Below are 27,888 nucleotides of genomic sequence, written 5' to 3'. Positions count from 1 at the left end.
TAATTTATAATTATAGAGTTTTATTTTCTTTTAAAAGTGTATAAGCCTTGTATTTTTCGGAAGGAAAATACGGCGGAGAAGCCCTATAATTCCGCTGCTGTCTATTGTTTATAAAAACATCTATTTTGAGATGCTTGCTTGCTTTCGGGGCGTTACATTAGGGTACCAAAATTGCACTAATCTGTAATAATTTCAAGCAAGTTACATATCCACGTACAACTACAAGTGTAATCAAGATCATAGATCGCAGAGGAGTCGGGGTTAAACTAAAAAGGAGAGGCTAAAAACTTGTTCTCCATGGTTGAATAAAATAGGGTAAGGTGGGTGTCTAGAGTACGTCTAGGTAGGAGAAGAGGTAATCCTACCGTAGTGAAGAAGCATGATGTGATGAGAGGCTACGGAGTCCGGAAGCAAAGTCGTCATAGTGTGGCTTGGACTCCAAATTTGATCCCTTACATGCTGCAACGTTAAGAATGGCACTAATATTTGCCCTCTGCATCTTATCTCCACCTGCATTCATCCATTCACATTATTACTCACTCATGCAGTCATATATGAAAAAAAGGAGGGAGTATCATTGATTTCCCAATTTCATTGAATACACACATTCATGCCGTTACGTACTTAAAATTTGATTAATTTTAGTTGTAGCTTTATTTTTTTTTTCCTCTCAAATTAAATTTAAATGATGATGAGAAACGTTGGAAATTAACTAATTGTCAAGTTACAATCTATAAATAATATACTAAAACATAAAATCTTATATGTATGACTTTTTTTTTATTTGACGCGATCTTATATGTATGACTTGCGATAAATTAGTAATCAATTTCTATTATGAAATTTAATACTAAATTATTCATTTTCAAATCAAATTTATATTTAAAATTTTGTTTCGCGTAAAAACTATCGACTATTAGACAATATATCGAATGTTAATAAAAAATATTTTAAAACTATTCATATTTTATGATATATTAAGGGCTATTTTTTTTTATGTAAAAGGTATCGCTTGCTACATAAATTATCAGATTTAACAAAAATAAAAGATGGTCGAAAATGACATGCAATCACGGCTAGACAATTGAATTAAGATATGAATATATAGAGATGACGATACATAATTACATATGCTTAAATTCAAAAATTTACTCTAATAAATAAAAAGTAAATGTACCAGTCGCATTACTATGTTTCGTATGGACAACCATATAATTTGATGCGGCCTCGAAATTAATATGATTTAGTGGCTACATATATGATTTGCAGTGCACTTAGAAAGTTTTGATGTATAATACCACATACATTTCAAACTTTATTAAAGATTATTTTTGCCTTTTATTTTTTATTTTAGAAACGTCGGCGGCTCTATTTTTTCATTTTCCATCGATTGTTGCATACTTAGATAAGTGCATCACATTTGTTAACCTAAGTGAATTTCTCCTTTTCTTTCCCATTTAAGATTTTTAACTCATTTTCGTAAAGACAATCAAGAACTTCGAGAAGGAGTACACTTAGGGCTCATATTCGAAATTGTTAATACGACATGAGAATGAATTAGGTGCAAGAATAGTGACTTACAAATGTTTGGGACAACGTACAAATCAAGTAAGGGGTAAACATAATATATATTCTTATCATTGCGGGTTTTTGAGTCATTTTTGGGTTTATTCTTATCAAGGGATATTACACTCGGACAATAAACATTTAGGTAAGATCAACTTCGGATCGTTAGATCCGGTGTTTGGACGGGTAATGCAGATTGTATTATTGATTTTCATGTGAATTTTTCTTAGAATTTAAAACATTTACATCTTATTAATTCAAATCAATTATAATATTGTACAATCAAATTAATATGATTTTGTAAAAATAAAACTCTAAAAGCTTATTTATAAATTCCAATATATGTCTCTGCAATTTTGCACGAGTTCTAAACTAAGGAGATGAATAAAATAAAAACGGAATGTATAAAGAGAAGTAAATAATTTGTCTTATATATACCCATATAAAAGAATCAAAGCGCCTTACTTGCGACGGATATTGCCCATCTCACAATAAGGCAAGTGGAGGGAAAATGGAGCACCCCATGGATGCCACTTCCATATTGTGAGAGGAGCACTATCCGTCCTCAGCTTGTATTGGATAGTGTCCGTCTTCAATGAGAATTTGTGTAAAATAATATTTGACCTAGCCATCAATATATCATACTCCTATAGTCCTATACTAGTATAGATCTCGCGCGAATGCGCAGTTTTTTAGATAGAAATATTAAAGAAAATATGAAGTAACAATTATAAAACCTGATATTTAACTCAATTTAATATTTAATTGTAAAATTTATAAGTAGCCATAATATTAAGTCCCACAATAGGGAGAGCATAATAAACTCATCTACAAGAATACGCTAGAGAGAGAAAGTTAGAGAGAGAGACCGGCTCTTTTCTCCCTTTCCTAACCCCTAAGTTTCCTTGCCTACTACCGCCTCCATCCCCTCCATCCACACCTGCTCCCTTCCGACTCCGCCGGCGGTTCCTTATGCTTGATCATGGGCTTTTTAATCATCCATCCGACCTTTGTTCCGTCACAGTGTGCTGATTTGAGTCTTATGGTCTTCATCTCTGTTGATCTGAAGTTTTTTCATTACTAATCTTTTTTCCGTCCTTTCTTTAATATCTTTTAATAGATGGTTGAGATTTCTAGATCATGCATCTTTAGTTAAGTGTTGCTACAATTGGTTTTCTAAATTGTGGTTTGCCGCTTTTAATAATTGAGACTTTAGATTTTAAAAATTCATATCTTCTGGTATGCTGCTGGAATTTCCTTTTCGCAAGGGTTTTCTAAATTGGTCCTGCTGTTCTTTTAAATTTGTCGTTGTGCGTTCCTATGATTTTATGCTTTGCTTTTGGTGATTGGTCGGAGGTTTAGGTTGTCTGCTGGTGCTATTTTTCGTGGTCTCTTCCTCCCATGATTGACTCCTTTAGTCGGTGGATTGCTTGTGTTGGTGTGGGATGAATTGGTTGTAGTAGTCTCCTCTCGAAATGGATTATCAATCTCTCCTTTTCAATCTTTGCGATTTAGTTATTTTGAATGATAATGGTACTGATGACGACGTCTGTGCTAAGTTGATTCTAGAGTTGGGGGAGCCATCTATCTCTCCTGTTAATTTGTTGAAGGATAGAGGTAACCTTCTCTTCAAGGAAGGTAATATATGTTTAGCTAGCCTACACTACACGTCAGCTCTGAAATTTCTTTGTTTTCTCGGCCTCCCACCCTCGTCTGAACAGCACATGGCTTCCTCCCTTGCCTTTTCTCTTATCCTAAATTTAGCATTTTGTGAATTAAAGCTTTCAAATTATACTAAGGCGGTGTTATACTGTAACTTTGTCTTAACCTTTGAACTGCGTAACGTCAAAGCCCTATATCGTCGTGGCTTAGCTTTCAGGAATTTGAATTCCCTTACTAAAGCTCTTGATGACTTCGAGTTTGCGTTGAAAATTGATCCGAGCAATAAGGATGTTACCCGTGAGCTTCATTCTTTAGTTGACCGTCTAGCCCTCAATCTTAATGGCAAGCGGGTCGCTTTATAATTCGACCCTTTGGCCATAAACAAGAAAGATAAGAAACATGTTTCTAGTCCAGACTCGTGTGTTTGTCCTTCTTTGGCAGGAGAATTTTCCTGCAGTGCTAGTAAGTCCTTCAGTGCAGATCCAGGTGGTGTTGTAGTCGGAATTGCCACTAGCTCTGATGTGATGGACTACCAGAGTGATAACTACCCATCCTCGGCGATGGAAGCTGCGCAGTAGTAGGATAGTAATGATATTGCTCGCTCCTGTACTTCTCCCTCAGAACAAGCCAAATTTGTCTTCACCAACAAAAAACATTCCCAGAAGCGGTTACATGTTTCTGCTGGTGACTATAATAACTTGATGGTCGGGAAAAAAATTGAGTTTTTTCACCCCAAGACTGCCCCCAGTCGCCCCCAGTCTTGAGGGTTCGCCCCCTCACTCCTAAAACTTCTACCCAGTCGGGAACTGTCCATGATGATATGTCATGGGAAGCAGCAGTTCCCATTTCCGTTCCTTTGTCAGATATCAGCATGTCAAAGGAAGACATAACGGTTCCCATCTTTGGTCCTCCACCAGAGGAAGAGTTGGCTCAAGAGGAAGGCTTTGTCCAAACAGACAAGAAGAAACGCCTTTCTTCAGACACTTCTTCTGCGAGTAAGGTCTCTGTAGTCCAGTTTAACTTTAAAGCAGTTAGGACGTCATCGAGTAAGCAAGTATGGCATACAGATACTCGTTCTATTGCTCGTGGTCAAGTTGATCGGCCTACTGTTAATTTGAAGAAAAGAGTTTCGGTTTCTGTCACCCGTTTATCTTCTCTTTGCAGGTACACCGAGACTACTATTGTAGTAAGGAAGACTAAAAGGTGCGAGGAATATCCGATTCAGTTCGATGATTACTACCCACCATTCAAGAAATGTCGTCTTGCTGATTCTCTTTGGTCTACCTCGAAGTTTAGTCTAATTAATTGGATGTCGGATAGATTGGCAGTTTTCCGTGGTCGCCCATTTGAATATGGGTAATATGTAACGAGATACTATGTAAACTTTCTTTCTTTTATTTATATCAGTTTATTGTTGTCAAAAAAAAAATTAAAATTTATTATTAATGTTTTGTATTAATCGGTGGAAAATGCAAAGTACATAATCCAGTTGTAAATATAATATAATGAAAGCTCAATTACATAAATGATACTCCCTCCCAGTCACTATATTGTTCCCATTTGATATGGGCACAATACTTAAGGAAAAGTATTAAAATAGGAGTAATAAAGTTGTGTGGGGTTGGTGATAGGAGAGAGAGAGATAAATTATTAATAATTAAATAAAGAATTGTGGGGCCAAAACATAAAGGAAAGTAATAAAATAGGAGTAAAAGAGTTGTGTGGGGTTTGGTGATAGGAGAGAGGAATGAATAAAATAAGAGTAAAAGTTACTAAAAATAGAAAGGGGAACATTAGTTGAATAATCCGTTTCGGGAAAGAGGGAACATTATAGTGACTGGGAGGGAGTATAATATAAACATAATTACAGATATAACATAAAAAAGTCCAATTATAGCCAAAATTATTTAGATAAAAAAAATTTAATTTTTTTTTCTTTTAGTATAAGAGGCATGGCAAAGGCAAATATGCGAGCCTTGTAAGGTGTAACTTGTACGTGATAAGCTTACGCCTTGCATACTAATTAATGATGCAAAAATATGTTTCTTTTTTTTTTCCTTGTCCATCTTCCCTATTTTACTCGCTATCACTGACCCTTCACAAGACATGACAAATGAAGCATAAAAAAAGGTCAGCGGTCAGCTGTTGGAAGAGACGGCATTGTCTTTAATCACTCCCCTGCCCTAGTTTTAATCATTACTTGGCCCACCTAACTTTGCCCTTAAGCCAAAATCATTATCTCCTCCACTTTTAAGTTTTAACCTCATTTCACTATTTCTCCCCAACCTTTTTCATATTCTTATTATTCCAAATAATTTTCATGCACTTGTTATTAGCCAAAATCATGAATAGTACGTAAAGTAATTATCATTTAATTCGTTTAAAAAAAAAAGAATTACTACAATATTCCACAAACTCTCATTTAATTCGATGGGCGTATTCTCAGACCACACCAAGCCAACATATTGAACGAGGTCAAAGATATCCACAAAGAAACAACGACTTAGACCGCCTAGCCGATGCAGCCCATCGGCACTTTGCTAGCTAGAGGTATCGGCATGGCAACCCGCCGGGGGCACATATCCGCGTACTCACATCCAAGACCCTCGGGGCTGCCGTAGGTCCATCGGTGAGGGTAGAACGGTCTTTCCACCGATCGCCACTTGGCCACTTGGTCACTACGTGACAAAAGGTGAAAGCCTATATATACTCCTCAACCTTCATTGAGGAAAGGATCCCACAACTTAACCTAAATACACTATTCATCCAGAATATCTCCCTCATCTCTCTACAATACATACCTAGGGCCAAGCAACACAACTTAATCCTTTGAGTTTCGACTTGAGCGTCGGAGTGAGTACGCTTGGCACAAAGCCAAGCCCTCGGTTCGTTCATTGTTGCAGGAGAGGCCGAGAGGAACGATAAGGACAAGAAGAATCCAACCAAAGACATTACTCTACAAGCCACGGGTGGTAACGATACTTGCTCGGAATTACACCCGGAACAATTGGCGCCGTCTGTGGGAAACGACACTAGAAGCTAGTCACATTCATTCCCAAAAAAAAAAAAAAAAAAAAAAAAAAAAAAAACCAACAAGAACCCACCCAAAAAGCTAAGAAAATGTCGAAACAACAAGATGCGAATCGAATCGACGAAACCGCATTTTACCAAGATGATACTTTCAACAATTCTCGAGTCATACAATGCCCGCCACCCGTGTGTAATCCAACCGGAATTCGGGATGCCACCAATACCCGACACGCGCCCGACCAACCAGGTCACCATCATGGGACGTATGGTTGACATAGCAAAGCTGAAAATGCTCCTGGACCTAATTAGTAATACGCCCGCTCACACTGTCACGCCGACAAGAGCGGCGGAAACTGTCCGGGAGACCAGGGCCCAAAATGTGACTCAAAAAATTTGAACGGAGCACTAGAAGAAGCCGACCCGTCAAGACGCCTGGGAGCCCAAAGTGGGCGCGGTAGACCTAAGTCCTTCCCGCACTCGTGGGAGGACAGCGTCCCCGCCACACGAACGAGGCTCACCCCGGAGGAGCCGAGAAGTCCGACTCGGCGAGTTGGAGAAGAAGCCCGAGTCGAAGAAGGAGCCCCTCCGTCACGTGGGAAGAAGCCGAGTTAGGGACGCAAGGAGCCGATCGCCGCGTGTCGTTCGACATATGGTTAGACGACCCCTCAACGCCTACGTCCTAGAAGTCCCGGTGCCGAACAAGCTCAAGTTGCCACCTGCTCGTCGTACAAAGGAGATGGCGACCCGATCGACCACGCCGAGGCTTTCGAGTCTTACATGTCGGTATGGGAGCAGCGGCCGACGAGGTCCAGTGCCGAATTTTCCCAACAACTTTGCATGGGATGGCTCGAGTTGGTACAAAGGGCTTCCCGACGGCTCGGTGTATTATTACGCCGACCGAAAGGCGCTTTCCTAGCCCAAGACTCTCGCAACAAGAGAAGGGCCGTAGAGACATCCGACCTCCCGACTATCGGACGGAGGGGGCGAGTCTCTCAGGAGCTATGTGAAGAGATTTGACGGAAAGGTCCAGCAGATTCGAGAAATTAATCCCAGCCGGCGGCCTTCGCACTAATGAAGGGCCTCCCAAGGGGAGCCTTAAAAACGAGCTCATCAAGAGCGGAGGCACAGGCCCGGACGCCGCGAAAATTGGCCGACCAAGCCATCAAGGTGGAAGACTACCACAAGACACGGAAGATCCCCGCGGCCGAGCACTCGGAAAAGAATAGTCGCAAGGTGACGATCGGGACGAAGGACGCGCGACAACACCGGCTCGCGGTCCAATGGAAGACGCCATGAGCATAATAGGTCACGGTCGGACAGACCCGACCGGAAGCAAGACTCGGCGGGCGCGGGTGGAATTGAGGCGTACCACCGGGGCGGTATAGTGAAAAAACCCCCTCATCGCATCGGCCGCCGAAGTCTTCGCCTTGAGCAAGAACGAGGGCCGAAAGTGGGAGAGACCCCCAAGCCAAAAAGTGACGGCGACACGAGCCGATCGTGAGTACCTCGCCACACCGCCATTTAACCAACGACGCCGCCATCCGAAGAATGCTATAGAGGAGCCGATCCGGAAGGAAGCCTCGGCAAGTACGTTGCAAAAGGCCAAAAGACGGACGCCGGCGGTTCAGATAGGAAGTCCGTCTTCGAGCGAATAGGCGTGATTCATGTTGTCATCGGGGCAACGAAACGGAGGGTCCGCTCATGGGCACAAGCGGCACCTAAACGAGCTATATCAGGCCATCAACTTTGTGCCCAACTCGAGGATCCCCTCCGCAAGCATCCCCGATATGACTATCGGAAGAAAGGACTACGAAGGGGTCATCGCCCCTCACAGCGACCCGCTGGTAGTCAATTTGGACATATCCAACCACTTGGTCAAGAGGTGCCTGATTGACACAGGTGCATACACGAACATCATGTTTAGGGAGTGCTTTCTCGGCCTCGGCCTGAAGGTCAAGGACTTAAGCCCCCGCACCAACCCCCTATACACTTCTCTGGGGCCGGCCTGGTGCCGCTGGGATCAATTAGACTCCCGGTGACGTTCGGCGAAAAGAACGCGGCCAAAAACATCCTAGCTGAGTTCGTCGTCATTGACGGCTCGTCCGCCTACAACGTTCTCATAGGCCGAGTCACCCTGAGCGAGGCTGACGCAGTGATGTCCATCCGGGCCTTAACACTGATGTACGTCTCGGACCGGGGGGAAGCGCATAAGCTCGTCTCCAAAGACGAGAAGGATGAGGTGGTCAACGTCCAGATAGCTGCCCGAGGTTGCAACATGCAATCCCTCAAAGAGGCGAAGAAGTCCGAAAAAGGGAAAAGTCCGTCCTTACAGCAGGGGAGCGACCTCATGGATACGACTAGTGGCTGATTCGGGTATTTAGAGTCGTTAGGGCATTTGTAGTCTTGTAAAATTTTATGTAGCTACGGAGGTGTCCAAGATAGCTGTGGACACCCCAACGCATGTTTTTTACCTGGTGAAAACAAAAACATCCCCGCCTTCCATCAAAGCGAGGTTCTTCCCCTCAGTTATCTATCAAGAAACAGATGCCGGCTCACACTGTCATACCGACAAGAGCGGCATTCTCTGTCAAGAAATTAGCGCCGTCGCAGTCACCCCAAGTAGCGTACGCCACGGCGATCACCCTCGGAGGTTTGATGCCGTCGCAGTCACTCCAAGTGGTAGACGCCACGTAACACGCTATCAAGAAACAGATGCTTGGCTCACACCGTCATACCGACAAGAGCGGCATTCTCTGTCAAGAAATTAGCGCCGTCGCAGTCACCCCAAGTAGCGTGACGCCACGGCAGTCACCCTCGTAGGTTTGATGCCGTCGCAGTCCCTCCAAGTGGTAGACGCCACGTAACACGCTATCAAGAAACAGATGCTTGGCTCACACTGTCATACCGACAAGAGCGGCATTCTCTCAAAAGAAATTAGCGCCGTCGCAGCACCCCAAGTAGTAGACGCCACGGCAGCCACCCTCGAGGTTTGATGCCGTCGCAGTCACTCCAAGTGGTAGACGCCACGTAACACGCTATCAAGAAACAGATGCGGCTCACACCGTCATACCGACAAGAGCGGCATTCTCTCGTCAAGAAATTAGCGCCGTCGCAGCCACCCCAGTAGTAGACGCCACGGCAGCCACCCTCGTAGGTTTGATGCCGTCGCATCCTCCAAGTGGTAGACGCCACGTAACACGCTATCAAGAAACGACGCCGGCTCACACCGTCATACCGACAAGAGCGGCATTCTCTCACAAAAACTAGCGCCGCTCATACTGCGTCGTACCGATAAGGGCGGCAATCACCCTCATAAGGCGGATACCACGCGAACGGTCATCACACACTACACCCGCAAAACGGACGAAGCGTCTTGGAAGCGTTAAAAGCACGATTGAGATACGCACTCCAAAACGAGAATACAGGAAGACAACTTTGACGAAGATGGGACAAAGACCTCGGCCACGCCGAAGGCAAAGGAAACGAATTATTATTAGAAGTTATAAAATTACAAGTGAAAAGAATACAGACAACGGCCGTCCCCATAGGGACAAGCCGAAACACAACCTACCAAGGTCGTACAAAAAGAAGACAAAAACTACCACTATGTTCATGTATCATGAGACAGCGGGGAGGAAGGGCTGAGTAATTGGCCCCCGGACAGCTGAAAGCAGATCTCACTGTAAACTTGTTCTCATCAAAAGACGTGGTAGCATGTGAGGAGTCAAGCGGATCTGCTGTAAACTTGTTCTCATCAAGCCGCATCTTCTTCAAAGAGGGCGGCCGAAAGAAATTTTTTTAGCGACCTCGGCCTTGGCCTCGATCCTCACCGCCCTCATCCTTTCGGCTTCTTCTTTAGCCGCCCTAGCCTTCTCAGCAAGAGCTGCCTTTTCCGCGGCCGCCTCCCTCTCCATCTTCGCCTTCACCGCCTCCTTGGCCTCTTCCACCGCGGCTCTCTCCTTAGCCTCGAGCTTGTCATCAAGCAACGCGTCGAACCCGCCCCACGGGAAGGAGCCATCAAGAGGAAAAGCTCCCGATAACTTCCCTAGCGGCATTTTCGGCCAAATCCGAAACTTGGCGCACGCTTTGGGAAGCATGTCGGTTTGCAGCATCTCGATGTCCGCCTCCTTTTGCTTGATGATGGCATCCCCGCCCCAAACCACCTCCGCTTTGAGCCTTAAACAGTCCGGGACTCGTTCCTCTGCTGAGGTAGAGGTCGGCGCGCCCGAGCGAGCTCACATTTCCTCGCCATCCCCGGCCTCGGCGGCCCGCAGCCTCGGCTTTAGCCCTCTCGGAAGGACCTCCTTTTCGGCGTCCTCCCCGAGTTTTCTCTGCCAAGAGCGCCTTCCCGCTTCTTCCCTAAGCCTCTCGCTCATTGAGGAGATCCGGCCGCCGATGCACCACCGCTTAGTGGCATTACGCTCATGAACAGCCCGAGCCACGGCCTTCTCCTGCTCCCCGAGACGAGCGGCGGTAGCCACGTTCCACCTCGCCGCTCCCCTAATAAGCTTCGTACCCTCCTCTATAAGCTCGGAGACGGAAGCCTTCGGGATGAAGGGACGGTGGTGGCACCGCCACTAGCTGCGGGCCGGGGACGAAAGCCTTCGGGATGAAGGGTTGACGGTGGTGCCCGACCACCAACCCGTGCGAGAGGACCCCACCGCCTTTGCGCCAACGTGAGCAATAGCCGATCGCGGCCGATCTCAGAAATTCGGTTAAAACATCGATGATCGATGTCGACCCATCGAAATACCTAGTGGCACGGCTGAATTTAAGCCACGAGCTAGATAGGTACCATGTTTGGCCTTCTTGACCGGGAGAAGGCACTTCCTTGCCGCCGGTAGAAGCCGTCCCCTTCCTCTTACGGATAAGGGGAGATCCCTCTGCGTCGAACCCCCTCATCGGGAATCTCAACAATCTCCACCTTCTTAGGGGAGGGTATGGGAGTTGAAGCCGGTGTCGACCCCGTTGCCACCAAGGGCCTTGTTCTCTCGCGTCCGACGCACCACGCCGCTAACAACCCTCGCTGCGCCTCCTCTTTGCTCAAGACCTTCACCCCTGCTCCATGAGATCGTTCGGCGACATCCTGCGGTCATGGGGGTGCACCTTGGGATGCAAGTCGAACGGTTTTATCTTTGTGCGGCCCATTCTCCGAAGAAGATCCTCGAAAGGTCCTGGTCCAAAGTGGTCTACGAAAGAAACAAAGCAAGAGTCAAGTAGAAGAAATGAATCAAAATTCGAAAATAAAGAAACACTGAGAACGGCGGAGGGCCTCACACCGACCCCACTCACCCCGTGCTAGGGCCGGTATGAGGCCGACATAGCAAAGCGGCTCATCCTGAAGAATGATCTGCGTCGGGGGAATCCATCTTTTCGGCATCCCACGCTTGTCCACCTCAAAGAGCCTCGTTGCCGACCTCTCATCCTCCGTAAGAGGAACCACGCTAGCATCCATTTTAAGATGCTTTCGAGTGACCCATCCGTCATGCTCCGCCCTAGTCTCACACCGCAAGTTAACCCTCTTTGGAAGGAACGAGGCAGCGGATAGTCATTCGGCACTTTAACATACACCCACCGACCTTGCCGGTCCTTGCAAGAAGAAGGTTTGTCGCAGAGACATAACCCTGCTCGTTTTGCACACCGTACCACCCAACACGGCCAGAGAGTGACGGTTTGAGATGATGGAGTCGGCGGAATAAATTCACCGTCGAGTCTCTCCCTTAAAAAGACAAAGCCGACAAAAACCAATTATGGTCCTCATGGCGGCGGGTGCGGTTGGGCAACAAAGAACGTTCATGGCTCTAATTATGGCCATAACGTACCCGTTCAATGAAACCGAGCCCGTACTCCAAATGCCGCAGTATACGCCAAGATCTGACCCGACGGAGGGCGGCAAACGGCGACCCTCCTCGGGGATGACAATTTCGTATCCCCTACCAAAGAAAAAATGACCCTCGAGAAGTTTCCCGCCGAACAACGGCAAGCTCACAGGACCAAGTACGGTCAAGGTGGATCTTACGACATAGCCGTGATCCATGACGTCGTCTCCCCTCGCTAAGACGAGACGTTTCCGCATCATTACCAAAATCATCACCAAGATCACCAAAAGAGTCAGAATCCTCCCATTCCTCCAGAATTTGAGGATCAACTTCAGGAGAAGGGGACTTAGGGCCCCCCGACGCAGGTTCACTGGGTCCAGCATCAGCAGAAGACATGATTCACAGAGATTACTAGCAAGAAAAAAATAAAAAGTTTGCTTGTTTACCTTAAAGAAAAACACACGCCGGATCAAATACTCCGAAGATTAAGAAGAAAACCCTTGAAAGTTTGGAGAAATGAAGATCTTAGAGAAAAATTTTCGAAAATAAAATGGAGGCCAAAATCACGGAATAACTACCCTATTTATAGAGAAAAGCCCATGAAGAAGGACCAATCAGGGCACAGCCCATGAAGCGTCAACCAATCAGCAAACACACACGTGTCAAGCATGCAACCGCGGAATGTCAATCGTCGCAACAGTTGAATGTCAATCAATGCAACAGTGACCAAACGTCTTCAACACGCCTATTCACATCTCTTCGACTGTTCATCTCCCGCAAACAAATATGTAGGTACCTAGTCTCCGCCGGCCATCGATCAACCAAGCCAGGGAGCACGGCGGGGGCATATCAAAGTCAACCTAAGGCACCCTCTGACCGATCTCGGCCGGCGTCTTGATTCTTTTCCACATCGGATACCCTTCACGCATCCATGCGGAGGGGGGATATGGTATACGGTACGGCCTAGCAAGAGCCACGCCGCACACACAGAAGACGCCGTGACAGAGAGATTTTCAAACTTACTCCGCAGAATATACGCTCGGTATACATCGAGAGCTATACCACGGCATAGACTACGCTGGGGGCAAATTGATGGGGCATATTCTGCACCGCTGACCAAGTCAACATATTGAACGAGGTCAAAGATATCCACAGCAAGTCAACGACTTAGACCGCCTAGCCGATGCAGCCCATCGGCCTGCTAGCCAGGGTATCGGCATGGCAACCCGCCACCGGGCACATATCCGCGTACTCACATCCAAGACCCTCGGCGCCCTGCCGTAGGTCCATCGGTGAGGTAGAACGGTCTTTCCACCGATCGGCCACTTGGCCACTTGGTCACTACGTGACAAAAGGTGAAAGCCTATATATACTCCTCAACCTTCATTGAGGAAAGGATCCCACAACTTAACCTAAATACACTATTCATCTGGTAATATCTCCCTCATCTCTCTACAATACATACCTAGCCAAGCAACACAACTTAATCCTTTGAGTTTACTGACTTGAGCGTCGGAGTGAGTACGCTTGGCACAAAGCCAAGCCCTCAGTTCGTTCATTGTTGCAGGAGAGGCCGAGAGGAACGATAAGGACAAGAAGAATCCAACCAAAGACATTACTCTACAAGCCACGGGTGGTAACGATACTTGCTCTGGAATTACACCCGGAACAAATTCGTTTTACCAAATTACATGACAAGGTTGTCTAAAAAATGCTAAAAATATTGTCTTTATTACTACTATGTGATAATATTTGACTTCTTTCAAAAATATTAAGTCATGTAGTTGGTATAATACGAAGTAGCACTCATAATATATACTCCCTCCAATCTACTATTTTCTTCGCTATTTCCGTAAATGGATTATTTAGATTTTCTTTCCTATTTCCTTTTTTGGGTTGATTTGGGTGGTCCAAATTCAATAACATGTGGGGTAGTGTGTTTTGTGTACTTCAAATTCAGTTTCTTATTTCTTGTGCAAAAAGAAAAGAGGAAAAAATACTATTGTCACATAAACCTAATACAGTAATACTCCTCTATAATTATAGATGAAGTCTAATTTTGAACCCTACTCAAAAACACAAAATCTCATTTGTGACGACACGTATCCGTCACTTTGGAGTTACGGATACCATTTTCCCTCACAAATGACCTAAATAGAGGAGAGAGGGAAGCACATGGGGGTGCCCTCACCTTGTCCCCCTATCCATTTTGTGGGTAGCATTATCCGTCATTTCCTCCGACCCGTCTTCAGCAAGACTAATTGACTCAAAAAAACAAACTCAAACAAAAAAAAGCATGGAAAAAGGTGATGAGGGGAAACAGTCGAAAGCATGACGACGTAGAGAAAGAAAGAAAGAAAGAAAAGGAGGCATGCAGGTGGAGTGCTTCTCAATGATAAGCCACCACGTATAGTTTTCCGAGATAATACATCCTTATATGAGTTCATCATGATGATGACGACGACGATGGGTGCAAAAGTGTGCTTGTTTTTCATGTCTAGTTAAATTGAGTGTGAACTAATTAAGGCCAATCCATAATGCTATGAAAATGATTGCACCATCAACTTTCATTTCACCTTCTAACAAGTCAATTCCCCCATTTTAAGCTGCCTTTCCCCTACTCAGTTACGGACTATATTGTTTACGTTTTACTTTCAATCAATTTCAAATACTCCGTATTACTCCGTATTTATTAGAGTAAATTATCAATTACATCCACGTTTAATCCTTTTTTTTACATTTACTCTCATGTCAATTTTTTTTAATGTTTTACACCCAAATTAATTGCTCAGTTTATATTTTGCACCCAATACCATTTTCAGACCATATTTCCGTTAAAACAAAAATTTTATGACGATTTTGCCCTTCATTCTTCTTTTATTAAACATTCTTTCTCCTCAGTCATCCTCTTCTTTATCCTTCCCCCTCATTTTCCCCAATTTAATTTTCCCAAATTTGATTTCCCCATTAATGTTCCCTATTGACATGGTGGGCTTCTGACTTAGATACGATTGGTATGGTGGTAGTCGATTGGGCATTGGTATTTACATCCAGCTGTGTACTTTGATGGGGATTCAGTGCTTGGATGTCATTATGTTGAATTCTTTGATGTATTTGGCAAGGCATTTAATACCACTCTCAAGGAAATAGTTGATCGAAAGAACTTAAAGGGGAATAAAATTGATGTGATTGTTACCACATTCTCACCGCACCATTTTGAAGGAGACTGGGATAAATTTGGCGCTTGCCCTAGAACAAAGCCATTCACGGAAGGTGAGAAGGTTCTTGAAGGTATGGATGCTAATATGAGGAAAATTATTGGGGAAAATCAAATTGGGGAAAATTAATGGGGGAAAACAATGGGGGAAATCAAATTGGTGAAAATGAGAGAGAATGATAAAGAAGATGATGAACGAGGAAAAAGAATGTTTAATAAAAGAAGAAGGAATGGCAAAATCGCCATAAATTTTTTGTTTTGACAGAATATGGCCTGAAAATGGTATTGGGTGCAAAATATAAACTGGGCAAATAATTTGGGTGTAAATCATTAAAAAAATTGACGTAGGAGTAAATATAAAGTGGATTAAGCGTGGGTGTAATATATAATTCACTCTATTTATTACTTCCTTCATCCCATTTTTATTCTCCCCTCTTTTCCAAAATTTGAATATAAATATTAAAAATGGTCAATTCTAATGGAATATTAATGATAGATGAATCATCTCAACCAAAACATTAAGGGTGTGTTTGGATAACAAAAATGGAAGGAAATAGAGAGGAGGGGGAAAGAGGGAAGAGAAAGGGAGGTAAGGGAAAGAGAGGGTAAATGGGGTGTAAGTGTTTGAATACAATTTTCTTTCAAATTTTGCCTATTGTGAAGAGATTTTGATTTGTGGAGGGAAAATAAATCTCTCCGAATCTCTCTTCCTCCATTTCTTTCTACCCTTAGAGCATCTGTAACAATGGGGTTCCCCATATTTTATCTCTCCTTTTCTCATTCTTCCAGCTCATTTTCCACTAAGTTTATCTGCAACAATGAAATTCCCCAACAATACTAATAACACATAAATAATTTGGGAGCCTCCCCATATGCTCCAAGAGTTTATGTGTGCTTTTAGTTGAGAACCTTCCCTAAAACTAGAGGCATCCCAAATTATGGGGAGCCACCGCAACAATGAGGCTCTTTATTTGATGAAAGAGAAAGGATATGGGAAAGTTAAAATACACCTTTGCGGATGCTCTTATTTGCTATATCCAAACAAGAGATCTTATATCCCCTACTCTCTCTCCTTTATTTTCCCTCCAAACCCTTTAATCCAAACAGTGTGACCAAAGGTCGCGATTTCAAATCCTAAAAACCTTCAATAAATAAGTGGAACTTCAGCATATGGTATAGGAGAGTCTGTATACTAATCACTCTTCAAACCGATGTTTTTTTCCCTCTTATTGAAAGGATACAATAATGTTACTCCGTATATTATTACATTTTATTAAATTCAAATGTTTAATAAACCCCCAATATTACCCCTAAATAATTTAACTACCACCATCTTTATCCAATGATATTATTTCCATTCCCTTTAATTCAAATGATAGAGTAACAATTCACCATATTTCTTAAATTATTACAATAAAAGTGAAATGAAGGGAGTACATTTTATTAAATTCAAATGTTTAGTTAAAGGAGACCATATGAATTGAGTATATGGAAGATTATTAGAAATCACAGTAGCTAAATGATTGATCAATTGATCAAAGAATAACAAAGCATTATTATCAATCATTTTTTTCTCCTTTTTAAAATTTTTTGTGAGAAATATTTTAATCAAACTTAAACAAATAATTGAGACAAAAGAAATACCAAATTTCATATCCTTAATTATCCAGATCTTTCAATTCATTATTTTTGTTAGATTCATTATCATTATTTTTCTTCAGTAGTATCATAGGAGTTTTTTTTTTTTTTTTTTTTTTTTGACAGCAATATCATAGGAGTAATACAGTTATACATCTACGACGGCATGCTCGACGGCATTATTGTCAATCATTTATTAGTTATGCACTGACATTGCTGTATTTAGTTGTGTTCTTTATCACAAAAGTTCCCATAAATAAAATATGAATACTGAATATCACAATCCGTGAATTGCGGTAGAATAATAAGGTAAGAAGACTTTATGAACATAATGATTGATACACGCTCGCATACCTATAGGCTATACAAGTATATATAGTGCACTCCGTAACAACATCTTTGAGTCTTTGACGATGATCTCGTCAAGTTTTGGCAGAAGGGCAAGAATGTGTGTAGGCCAGCATCAATAAATAAACTTTATCTAAAAACGTACAAAGTGACATGAAATCCAGTTTAAAATTTAACTGGTTAGAGTTACAGTCGAAAACGTTAGCTTGAAATTGACCCAAAATTCGTTGAGCATAAGATATTGAAGATCTGACCTGACACGAAATGAGGGTTGGGCTCAATTCCAATATTGTCTTCGAGTTTCACTTATTTAGATCTAATTAAATTAGATAATATAATAACAAATAACAATAGTTATATAGGAGTATAAAGTTAAAAAATTATATATGTTTAAATACCTACTGAAATAACAAGTATACATATAGTGAAATAATAATCATGGTAAATCACTGGTCTATCGGCCATGTTAATTATGCTCGATATCGGTCGGATTGATATTGGGACTATGCTCGATATGATATTGATAGGACCTAACTCAAGCCAAGGCTAGATTGAAACTGCTTTAAGGGTTTATCGACCATGGTATATAGTTTATATGTTTATTTGAGGGTAATAATATAGGAACTAGGCGAATAAATAGAATACGTTATATATATACTCCATGCATGAATATAGTTTATATGTTTATTTGAGGGTAATAATATAGGAACTAGGCGAATGAATAGAATACGTAATACACCTACATAGTTTAAGATATAATGAAGACGACAACATAACAAGAGGGAATATTAATTAGATTATACATACTCGGTAGATGAATATGTGGTTGTTGATGGGTAGGGTTTGTATTGTAACAAAACATTAAGGGTTGACATGTATGTTGATAAATATATATTGGACTACTTCTTAAGAAATGGAAGATTAAGGAGGAATGAATCAAATAAAAAGGAATGTCTATTGTCTAGGATGGATCGGAGATGATGTTGAGCTATGCTAATAAGTCAAAGGAATTAGAAGCCATATTAAATGCATGTTGGGTAGAGAATGTTATCATTATTCTCATCATATGAATCTAATTCTCAATATTCTGTATGTTTATATATATATATATACAGAATAATAATGTTGATACCTATACCTATTACACCATAATAGAATCATTCAATTTAATTCGTACATGATTAGTCTTTTAATACTCCGTATTTAAATACACTTTGTTATATTCTCCTCAATATATACCTAACCAAAATCATGTGTATTATTTAGGAGTAGTATGTCATTAATTTTCAGTCAACAACTAAGTATTGAACTAACACGATTGTTATAATAAGGCAATATATATATATATATATATATATATATATATATATATATATATAGGGTTAAATTCAGTGATTAATTTTCTGGTCAAGAAGTAACAAAAGTGTAAGATTGACTCAACATCAAACCCTAAAAGTATATATGCATGGTCCATTGGCCTGGTTCCATGTCCGCAAGACATACATGCATGCATGTAAATTGACTACTCCGTATATATGTAATATCTACTTATGTAGTAGTGTTATACGGAGTATGTGTATTTCGAATCTTTGCCTACTACTTGTTTTATATGATTATTAATTAAGCAAAGAAAGAATAAAATGTTTGAGAAGTTAAATGTGGATAATTAATGAAAACAAGAGAATCAAATGAAGGCTTAAGGTGGTTTGATAATGTTGCGATCAAATAGATAGATAGAGTAAATAAATAGGTATGTAGATGGAGTTAATTAAGAAGGTACCTGTGAATGGGTGCCCAAACCAAGCTTGGTAGATACATACTTGATCACAATCCCAACCGTCATCCTTCCATCTCTGTACAGTACAGTACAGTTTTGTTTATTACCAATTCAATTAACACGTCAGCATTGCATCATCAAATTAAATTGGACTAAAACCTAAGTTAGTATGTATGTATAAACTCCGTATATATGTATGTATCTGTAGCTGCTGAATAGTAAACTTGGTATGCATACCCTAAATATTACAGTAATTAAATAAATAAATAAATATAATAAATAAAGGCGTAATTAGAATAAAAAAGAAAAAGGAAAGAGAAAAGAAAAATACTTAATCCTGAGAAAGCGTTTGGAGAGGTGAGGCAAAAAGGGTTGACCGGATCTGCAAGAAAGCAAAGTAATGAAGAAAAGAAAGAAATAAGAAGCAGGAAAAGATGGAGAAGGAAAAAGAAGGAATAACGTACGGGTGAAGTGAAGGTAGGAGGCAAAACCAAAGAGGAGAGGGATGATTATGATTATGATTATGATTATGATTGTGATTGTGATTATGTGGAGGGTGAATAAGTTTCAAGTGAGAGTGAGAGGGGCCAGGAGCGGATCTCATCATCATGAGGCGGCCACCTGGTGACGACCAAGGGTTATCATCAAATAAGCCCAACCCACCAGACAAGGACGGGGGAGGATGAGGATGAGGATGATGATGATAAGGGTAAGAATAAGGATAAGGATAAGGATGAGAAAAGAGTGGGATATTAGGTGGCGGAGGAGGAGGAGGAGGAGGAGGAGCATAGGAATCTCGGAGATTAAGGTCGAGCATCAAGGGTGTTGTTGTTGTTGGATCTGGGAGGGCTAATTGGAGCCAGTGGGTAGATGAGGATGATGATGTTGCTGGCGGCGTCGCCTCATCACTTGTACTACTATTATTATACCTTGATGATAATACACGATGACGCTCCTCCTCCTCCTCATTTTCATCATCGTCTTCATCCTCTACTTGATGATGATATTGTTGTTGTTGACTACTCTCCATATCATGATCAGATGCTACTAATAACATGCACTTTGCTTCCTCCTCACTATTACTGCTCCTTCCGCTACTGTAATGCCCCGACGTCTTATTATTATTATTATTATTATTATGGGAAACCACCATGCTCATAAGTCATGCATTTATGGATTCACCACTATCCTACCTTGGCCTCCTCATCAGATCATCCTCAACCTTGTTATCAACGCTTCTCTTTTAATTTTAGACTCCAACTCAATATATATTATGTGGATTATAATTTATAAGGGAGAGATTCAAGATTAATTAGACGAGACTTGACAGAAAGAGACACACTGACACCCCTTAATTTGCTTCTCCAAATATTCTCCCTTTTTTATTATTATTCTCTTCCTTTGTAAGCTTGTGGAGCCGAACCTCTTTACACTTATACAGTTATACTTCTACTTTGTCTCCTTCACCACTCACCACCCTACCTCCTCTTCCCCCCCTTTTTTTACTCAACACAACAACCCATTCCCTCCTTTTCCTTTGCTTTTCTTTCTTTAAATACTAAAAAATTTCATTACAAGGAAAAAAAAAAAAAAGGATATGGGTGCTACCCTTCCCCCAAATAATAATCCTAGATAAAAAATAAAGTGATAATCAAAATGAGGCCTAAATGTAAGCTATACTATTTACAATGGGTCCACATAAAATTACTATTAGACAAATCTAGGAATGATATTCAGATGTAAAGACGTTAAGTTGCTTGGCGACTATATGTAACGCCACAAATTCCATTTGAACGTAAGTAGAGTATGTAGGAAACTAGGAATTATCTAACCCCTCAATCCGATTCAATCTTTATTATCTTACCCCCGTCAAAAACCGAATTATTAGCACGAATGATAAAGACCACTTAGCGACAATTTAAGGTACGAGTCGTTCTACCACTCTTTTAATGTGTTCTTTATCTTTTTATTTCGGTACGTCTTTTTTGCGACGGATATATTTAGAAACGACAATGGATCCTAAACTTTACTCAGATATGCAAGACCCTACCCTAATGGCTAGGATATAAATTCTAGAATTTTAGACCCTTTGTATATGAATAGGATATGACCTGGTTCCAATTGTTTAAAAACGGATCTAGATCTAGATATACCCAAACAGCCCCATATCCTACCCTATACCCATTTTTATTAATAAAAATAAAAGAAAAAATGGTAGGATTTGAGATTGCTAGGAATAACTACTTTATTTCATTTTCCCCAACATATGTCACTGGGTCGCAACAAATTTGAACGCCATCATAATTAAAAAAAAAAAAAAAATGTTAGTTTCGTTTTAGAACCAAAATTTAAAGGGTATATATGTAATTTTATATACATTCTTATTTATTCAATTTAAAATTAACACTCTTTAAGTAAACTAAATTTTATCAATAATATTCTACATCAAACAATTTATTTAATATTAATCTAATTTACACTAAGTTATCTTCATCGATAATTATATTTTTCTTCATCTACCTCGTTTTACATCGCCCGAAAAAATGGGTCAAACTAGAATGCACACAAGTTTGACCGGCCATGACAAATCAATTTAGCCAATTTTTTTGTTAATGTGCTTCGTTAGTTGTTTAGTCTCACAAATTCACTATTTGATTCCTTCCTGGCTTCACAACCATGGCTTCACATCACCATGGCTACTGATAAAACCATAATAATTTCCTAATTCCCAATAAACAAACATTGTTATTATGAATTAAAGGAACATTAATTTTGCTTTTGCTTCTAATTAACAAAACAATATTAATATCTCGCAGCTATAGAGTTTCTAAACTACCCTTAGCTAGTTTTATACCCGTGCAAAATTGCACGGGATTAGATATTTAATTACTTGATGAAATGTTTAAATGTTAAAAATTAAAATTGCATATAATTATAAATTTGAAATATATTAAGTTGTTAAAATTACACTCATTCCTTGAGCATCGCGGGCCATCACGTCTTGGATCCCGTGTGGAGGGATGTGAAGCTCATGGTCACCAAAAGGAAATGTCAATGCCATCTTCGATAGTTTGTCCGCGTTGAAATTAGCTTCGCAATAGACATGTCGAATCAAATACTGTCCACCTTGAAGCAGTCGCTTACAATCCTTGATAAGAAGCCCGTAAAATAGATTATCTGTAATACTCCGTATTTATAGTCTTGGGGGTACTCTATCGAGTAGCCCTTACTCTGTCGAGTAAGGGCAAGTTGCGCAGATAAATAGTTTCTGACCTGTTGGGCACTCGATCGAGTAGTCAGGGGCACTCGATCGAGTAGAAATACTCGATCGAGTACCTTGGGTACTCGATCGAGTGTCCTTTATCGGGGAGTTTTCTCGGGTTTTGTTAATTACGCGATTAAGGTATATAAACATATTCGACATTGTTCTAAATCACTTTTTACAAAACCTAAAACCTGTTTAAGAGAGAAAGCAACTTGTCTTCTTCCTAATCGCGTTCTTGACAATTCCCGGAGTTCAGACGGTCGGTTTGCATCGTAGTTCGTGTCGTTGGATTCCTTGCGTCGAGGGTAAGCTTTTAATGTAATTTATATAATGATTTGTTAAGATTAGTGAAACCCTAATTTAGGAATTGGGGGTTTTTATGAATAGTAATTGAATAGTAGTATCTATGTGTTGTATGGTAGGAGGAGAGTTCATAGAAGAGGCGTTTTGAGACAAACAGTAGATACCGTCTGCGTGTTGTGCTTTCCGGGTAGGATTTCCTACTCGCATTAGTCCCATAATGGGATATTGGTGATGTCTTTGTAGTTAGTTGATTGATATGATGATTGTAATTGTGATTGTGATTGTGGTTGTGTTTGTTGATGGTTCTCGAGATGCGTTCTCGGGTGAGTGGGGTCACTTGCGGGAGTGATCTCACGCCCTAGTTTCGCCTATACATGGAACCCGCCACGAAAGGGGATGTGCACATTAATGGACAGGGTTATCGCTCGTACGATGAGCGGGGCTTAGGTGGGAACGGCTGCGGTCCCCCACTGGCAGGGCTGGTCCAGTGGACAGTCAGTGGTTGAGACGGTTGGTTGGTGTGTGTGTGTGTGTGACAGTTCAGCTGTCTGTTTGTCTTATTATCGTATCTATGTTGATTGTGTGATTAGTACTGACCCCGGTGTTGTTTTGTAAACCTGCGGTGATCCGTTCGGGGATGGTGAGCAGATATTGAACAGGTATAGAGATGATACTGGGATAGCTGGGATGGCCACGACATGACGATAGAGTCTTCCGCTGTAGTCTAGTTTTATTTACATTTCAGTTGAGCTCAGACAGTTTGGAATAATGTATTATACTTTCAGTTTGGTTTCGAGGATTGTATTCATTCATTAAACTATTATAATAAATGTTGTTTCTGTTTTGTCTATTTGATTATCATACCTCGGGCAACCGAGATGGTGATGTCTTCATACCTGAGTGGTCCTGGTAAGGCACTCGGAGTATGGGGGTGTTACAAATGGTATCAGAGCGACGATCCTGAAACCTGTAACCAATGAACTTAATGAACATAGAGAGAGTCAATTAAAAAGAACCCGGGGTAAAAGTTGTAGGAGCTAGTGCAAAGGCTTGGGAGACGTCCTAAAGTCGCAAGGGGTCGCCCTACAACTTTGAACCGGTCACGGGGGAAAGTGTTTGTCGAATGTATGTGTGCTTGTTTAACTTGTGCAACAAAGTGATGAAATGTGTTGATTGTTTGGTGTTGAAGTAGGAGGTTGAGCATGTGAAAGAAAAGTAGTGTATGGTTGGAATAACATGTTGAGTGTTTACAATGTGGCTTTCATAGCATGATGAATTGATTTTTGCTGATAAGTAGAATAAATGCGTAGCATATAATTTATGATATCATGCGGTTTTTATAAAGTTTAGCATGTTAGTATATGACGTAACATGCGGGTAGCCTTTACGTATTAGTGATACTTGATCGAGTGAGACTAACTCGATCGGGTGGGTTTCTGCGATTTTGAGTCCGTAATCGCGTTTTTAGGGCACTCGATCGAGTAGCTAGGGGTACTCGATCGAGTAGAAATCACTCGATCGAGTAGCCTAGATACTCGATCGAGTGGGTTAGAGATCGAAAGGTCTGTTTGGTTCTAGAGTTTGGGTACTCGATCGAGTACATAGGGGCACTCGATCGAGTAGCCCGTTACTCGATCGAGTGGGTTTGGATACTCGATCGAGTAGGTCCTATGCAGCGCGTTATCGTGTTTTGAGGTTTAGTACGCGTGTTTATGTTTATCCCTTTCTTCTATAGCTTCAAGATGCCGCCCAAGAGAAATGCTTTGTACGCGAGAGCTGAGGTTATGACTACGGATGACATCGTTAAGATGTTGGAACACCAGGACGCTCTTACAGAGACCCTGAAGAGAGTGAATGAGGACAAGGATAAGAGTAAGGAGAAGGAGGTTGATCATGCTAAAGTCAGCCTCTATATTGCGAGGTTTAACCCGAAGGAGTACAAGGGAGTTGAGGAGCCTAACCATCTTGATAGTTGGCTGAGGGAGATGGAGAATATACTAGATTTAGTTCGTTTGTCCCGATGAGATGAGAGTGGATCAGGCTGCATTTTATCCGAGGGAGGCAGGTGGCAAGTGGTGGGATTCGGTGAAGGTGAGTGCTAAGGAGTTGTATACCAACCAAGGGTTACTGCTATACCTTGGGAGGAGTTTCGTAGGGGGGCGTGAGGAAGGAGTTTGTCTTAGGAACATGTGAGGAGTAAATTGAGGGAGGAGTTTGATAAGTTTAAGATGACTACTGAGATGTCTGTGGCTGAGTACTACAGGCAGTTCAATGAGAAATCTAGATATGCTGAGGACATGGGTTTGAGTGATGAGAATCTGGCTTTGAGGTTTGAGAGCGGGCTAACCACGAAAATTATGGATAAGTTACCCGTGGGAGTCCTTACTGATGTAAAGGAAGCGTATGAGAGGGCTGGGAGAGCTGAGAGACTAGTGGAGATGGCGCAGGAGAGGTCGGGTGGTGAGAAGAGGAAATCGGAGAGCGAGGGTGGTGGCCAATCTAATTACAAGAGAGGCAACCACAATCAGTCTAAGGGGTTTTCTTCTGGATCAGGATTTAGTGATGGGGCTTCCTTTGGGCGGGCCGAGGGAGTGTGAGTAACAGTGGGAGTGACTGCTTTGGATGTGGTGGCGTAGGCCACAAGAGACATGAGTGCACGAGTGCACCGGATCTTTCGAGACCTCGCACAGAGCTTCGCGAGCAACAGACCAGCTGGATCATGGCCAAACCGGGGAGGTCAGAGCTACCAGAGTGGAGGCAACCGCAACGGCGGTAATTCATATCAGAAGACACCGATGAACAACAACAACAATCAAGGGTCGGGTGCTAAGCCGACCGCATCGCCTAGTCTTGTCCGGGGAGGTGGGCGGAAGACCGATGTGGCAAGTTATTCATGATGGACAAGAAGGGTGAGGAAGATGCGCATGTCATCACCCCCGAAATTCCTTGTTAATGGTATTCCTACGTTTGTTTTGTTTGATTCGGGGGCTTCTCAGTCGTTTGTGTCTTCGAGTCATGTAAAACAATTGGGTTTGAGAGTATATGAGTCTGTTAATGAGCAAGTTTTCATACCGTCGGGTGAGTCTGTACCATGTGGGAGGTTGTTTAGAGATGTATCCTTGATAGTTGGGCAAGTTGATTTCCTGTAGACTTGCTAGAGTTTCCTTTTAACGGCTTTGAGATGATAGTTGGGATGGATTGGTTAGGAAAGTATAAAGCTAAGATAGACTGTCATCAAAAGAAAGTGTCCTTGAGAGGTCCTAAAGGTGTTAGTGTGTCTTACCGGGGGTTTCTAGTCAAACCCAAAGTTAAGTTGATTGCAATTGTCACCTTGAAGTCTTATCTGAGGAAGGGATGCCCTTTGATCTTATGCCATGTGAGAGATGACCGGATAGAGAGTCCGACGGTTGATGAGATACCGGTGGTGGGAGAGTTTGCGAGATGTCTTTCCGGAGGAGATTCCTGGTTGCCACCGAAGAGGAGATAGATTTCACCGTTGAATTAAAGCCGGGGACGGGGCCAATCTCTAAGGCACCGTATCGTATGGGTCCTAAGGAGATGGAGGAGCTTAGGAAGCGGTTGGATGATCGATAGAGAAGGGATACATTAGACCAAGTGTATCGCCGTGGGGAGCACCAGTTCTATTTGTGAAGAAGAAAGATGGAACTTTGAGGTTATGCATAGATTACAGAGAGTTGAACCGAGTGACGATAAAGAATAAGTACCCTTTGCCAAGGATAGATGACCTGTTTGATCAGTTGAGTGGTGCAACGGTCTTTTCTAAGATCGATTTGAGGTCGGGGTACCATCAGGTGAAGATTAGAGATGTGGACATACCGAAGACAGCTTTCACGTCGAGGTATGGCCATTATGAGTATGTGGTGATGCCATTTGGGTTGTCTAATGCGCCGGCAGTGTTTATGGATTTGATGAATAGGATCTTTAGACAGTTCTTGGATCAGTTTGTAGTGGTGTTTATTGATGATATCTTAGTCTATTCTAAGACTAAGGAGGAGCATGAGGAGCATTTGAGGATCGTGTTGCAGACATTGAGGGAGCATGAGTTGTATGCTAAGCTGTCCAAGTGTGAGTTCTGGTTAGAGAAAGTGGCTTTTCTGGGGCATGTGATATCTAAAGATGGGGTAGCTGTAGATCCGGCGAAGATTGAGGCAGTGACAAAGTGGGAAGCACCAAAGAATGTTCTTTGAGGTTAGGAGTTTCTTGGGTTTAGCTGGATACTACGGACGGTTCGTGAAAGATTTCTCCAAGATAGCTAGACCGATGACAGCGTTGATGAGGAAAGAGAACAGTTTTCGTTGGGATGAGAGTTGTGAGACGGCGTTCCAAACATTAAAGGAGCGTCGACCACGCTCCTGTCTTAGCATTGCCTGAAGGGAGCGAGAATTTTGAGGTTTATACCGATGCTTGAAGAATGGGTTAGGTTGTGTTTGATGCGAGAATGGTAAGGTGATTGCCTATGCTTCTAGACAGTTGAAGCCTTATGAGGAGAATTACCCTACTCATGATCCGGAGTTGGGTGCGGTGGTGTTTGCTCTCAAGATTTGGAGACATTACCTTTATGGGGCGACCTTTAAGGTATTTTTCGATCACAAGAGTCTCAAGTACATCTTCACTCAAAAGGAGTTGAACATGAGACAGAGGAGGTGGATGGAGTTGATTGGCGATTATGACATGGAAATCATCTACCATGAAGGGAAGGCCAATGTTGTTGCTGATGCTTTGAGTAGGAAGAGTGTACATTCCTTGTGTACAGCTCTATCTTTGATGAGGTTGAGGGATGAGGTAGCGAGCTTTGGGATTCATATGATGCGAAAAGGAGATGCCATGGGTGATATGACAAAGACATATGGAGTTTTATGATGACATTCGAGGTAAACAGACTTTGGATCCTAAGATAGTTGAGTGGAGAGCGGGAGTAGAGAAAGGGACAGTGTCCCGGTTTTCCATTCATACAGATGGTAGTTTGAGGTTTGATGGTAGGTGGTGTGTTCCTAATGATGAGGAATTGAAAAAGACAATCATGACAGAGGCGCATTGCACACCATATTCATTCATCCGGTGGAGACAAGTTATACAAAGATTTGAAGAAAACGTTTTGGTGGCACTGGGATGAAGAAAGAGACAGTGAGTTTGTGTCCGTTGTTTGACATGCCCGAGAGTTAAAGGGGAACAGAGAAGACCACAAGGTAAGATTCAGTCTTTGGAGGTGCCTGAGTGGAAGTGGGAATCCATTTCCATGGAT

General features: G+C 42.0%; 1 protein-coding gene across 1 annotated transcript; it reads right to left on the bottom strand.

Moving 5' to 3' along the window:
• Window positions 1-97: 97 nt before the first annotated feature.
• Window positions 98-20,096, bottom strand: LOC141639001 (uncharacterized). The gene is made up of 4 exons (XM_074448185.1): window positions 19,522-20,096; window positions 19,389-19,439; window positions 19,061-19,133; window positions 98-510 (listed from the first exon to the last, which is right to left on the bottom strand). Exons 1-4 carry the CDS (start codon window positions 20,085-20,087, stop codon window positions 340-342), a joined length of 861 nt encoding a protein of 286 aa, XP_074304286.1. The 5' UTR covers window positions 20,088-20,096; the 3' UTR covers window positions 98-339.
• Window positions 20,097-27,888: the final 7,792 nt, after the last annotated feature.

This window comes from Silene latifolia, unplaced genomic scaffold, assembly GCF_048544455.1.
Source record: "Silene latifolia isolate original U9 population unplaced genomic scaffold, ASM4854445v1 scaffold_247, whole genome shotgun sequence".
In the NCBI taxonomy this organism is placed as follows: domain Eukaryota; kingdom Viridiplantae; phylum Streptophyta; class Magnoliopsida; order Caryophyllales; family Caryophyllaceae; genus Silene; species Silene latifolia.
This window is presented reverse-complemented; position numbering and strand designations above follow the sequence as displayed.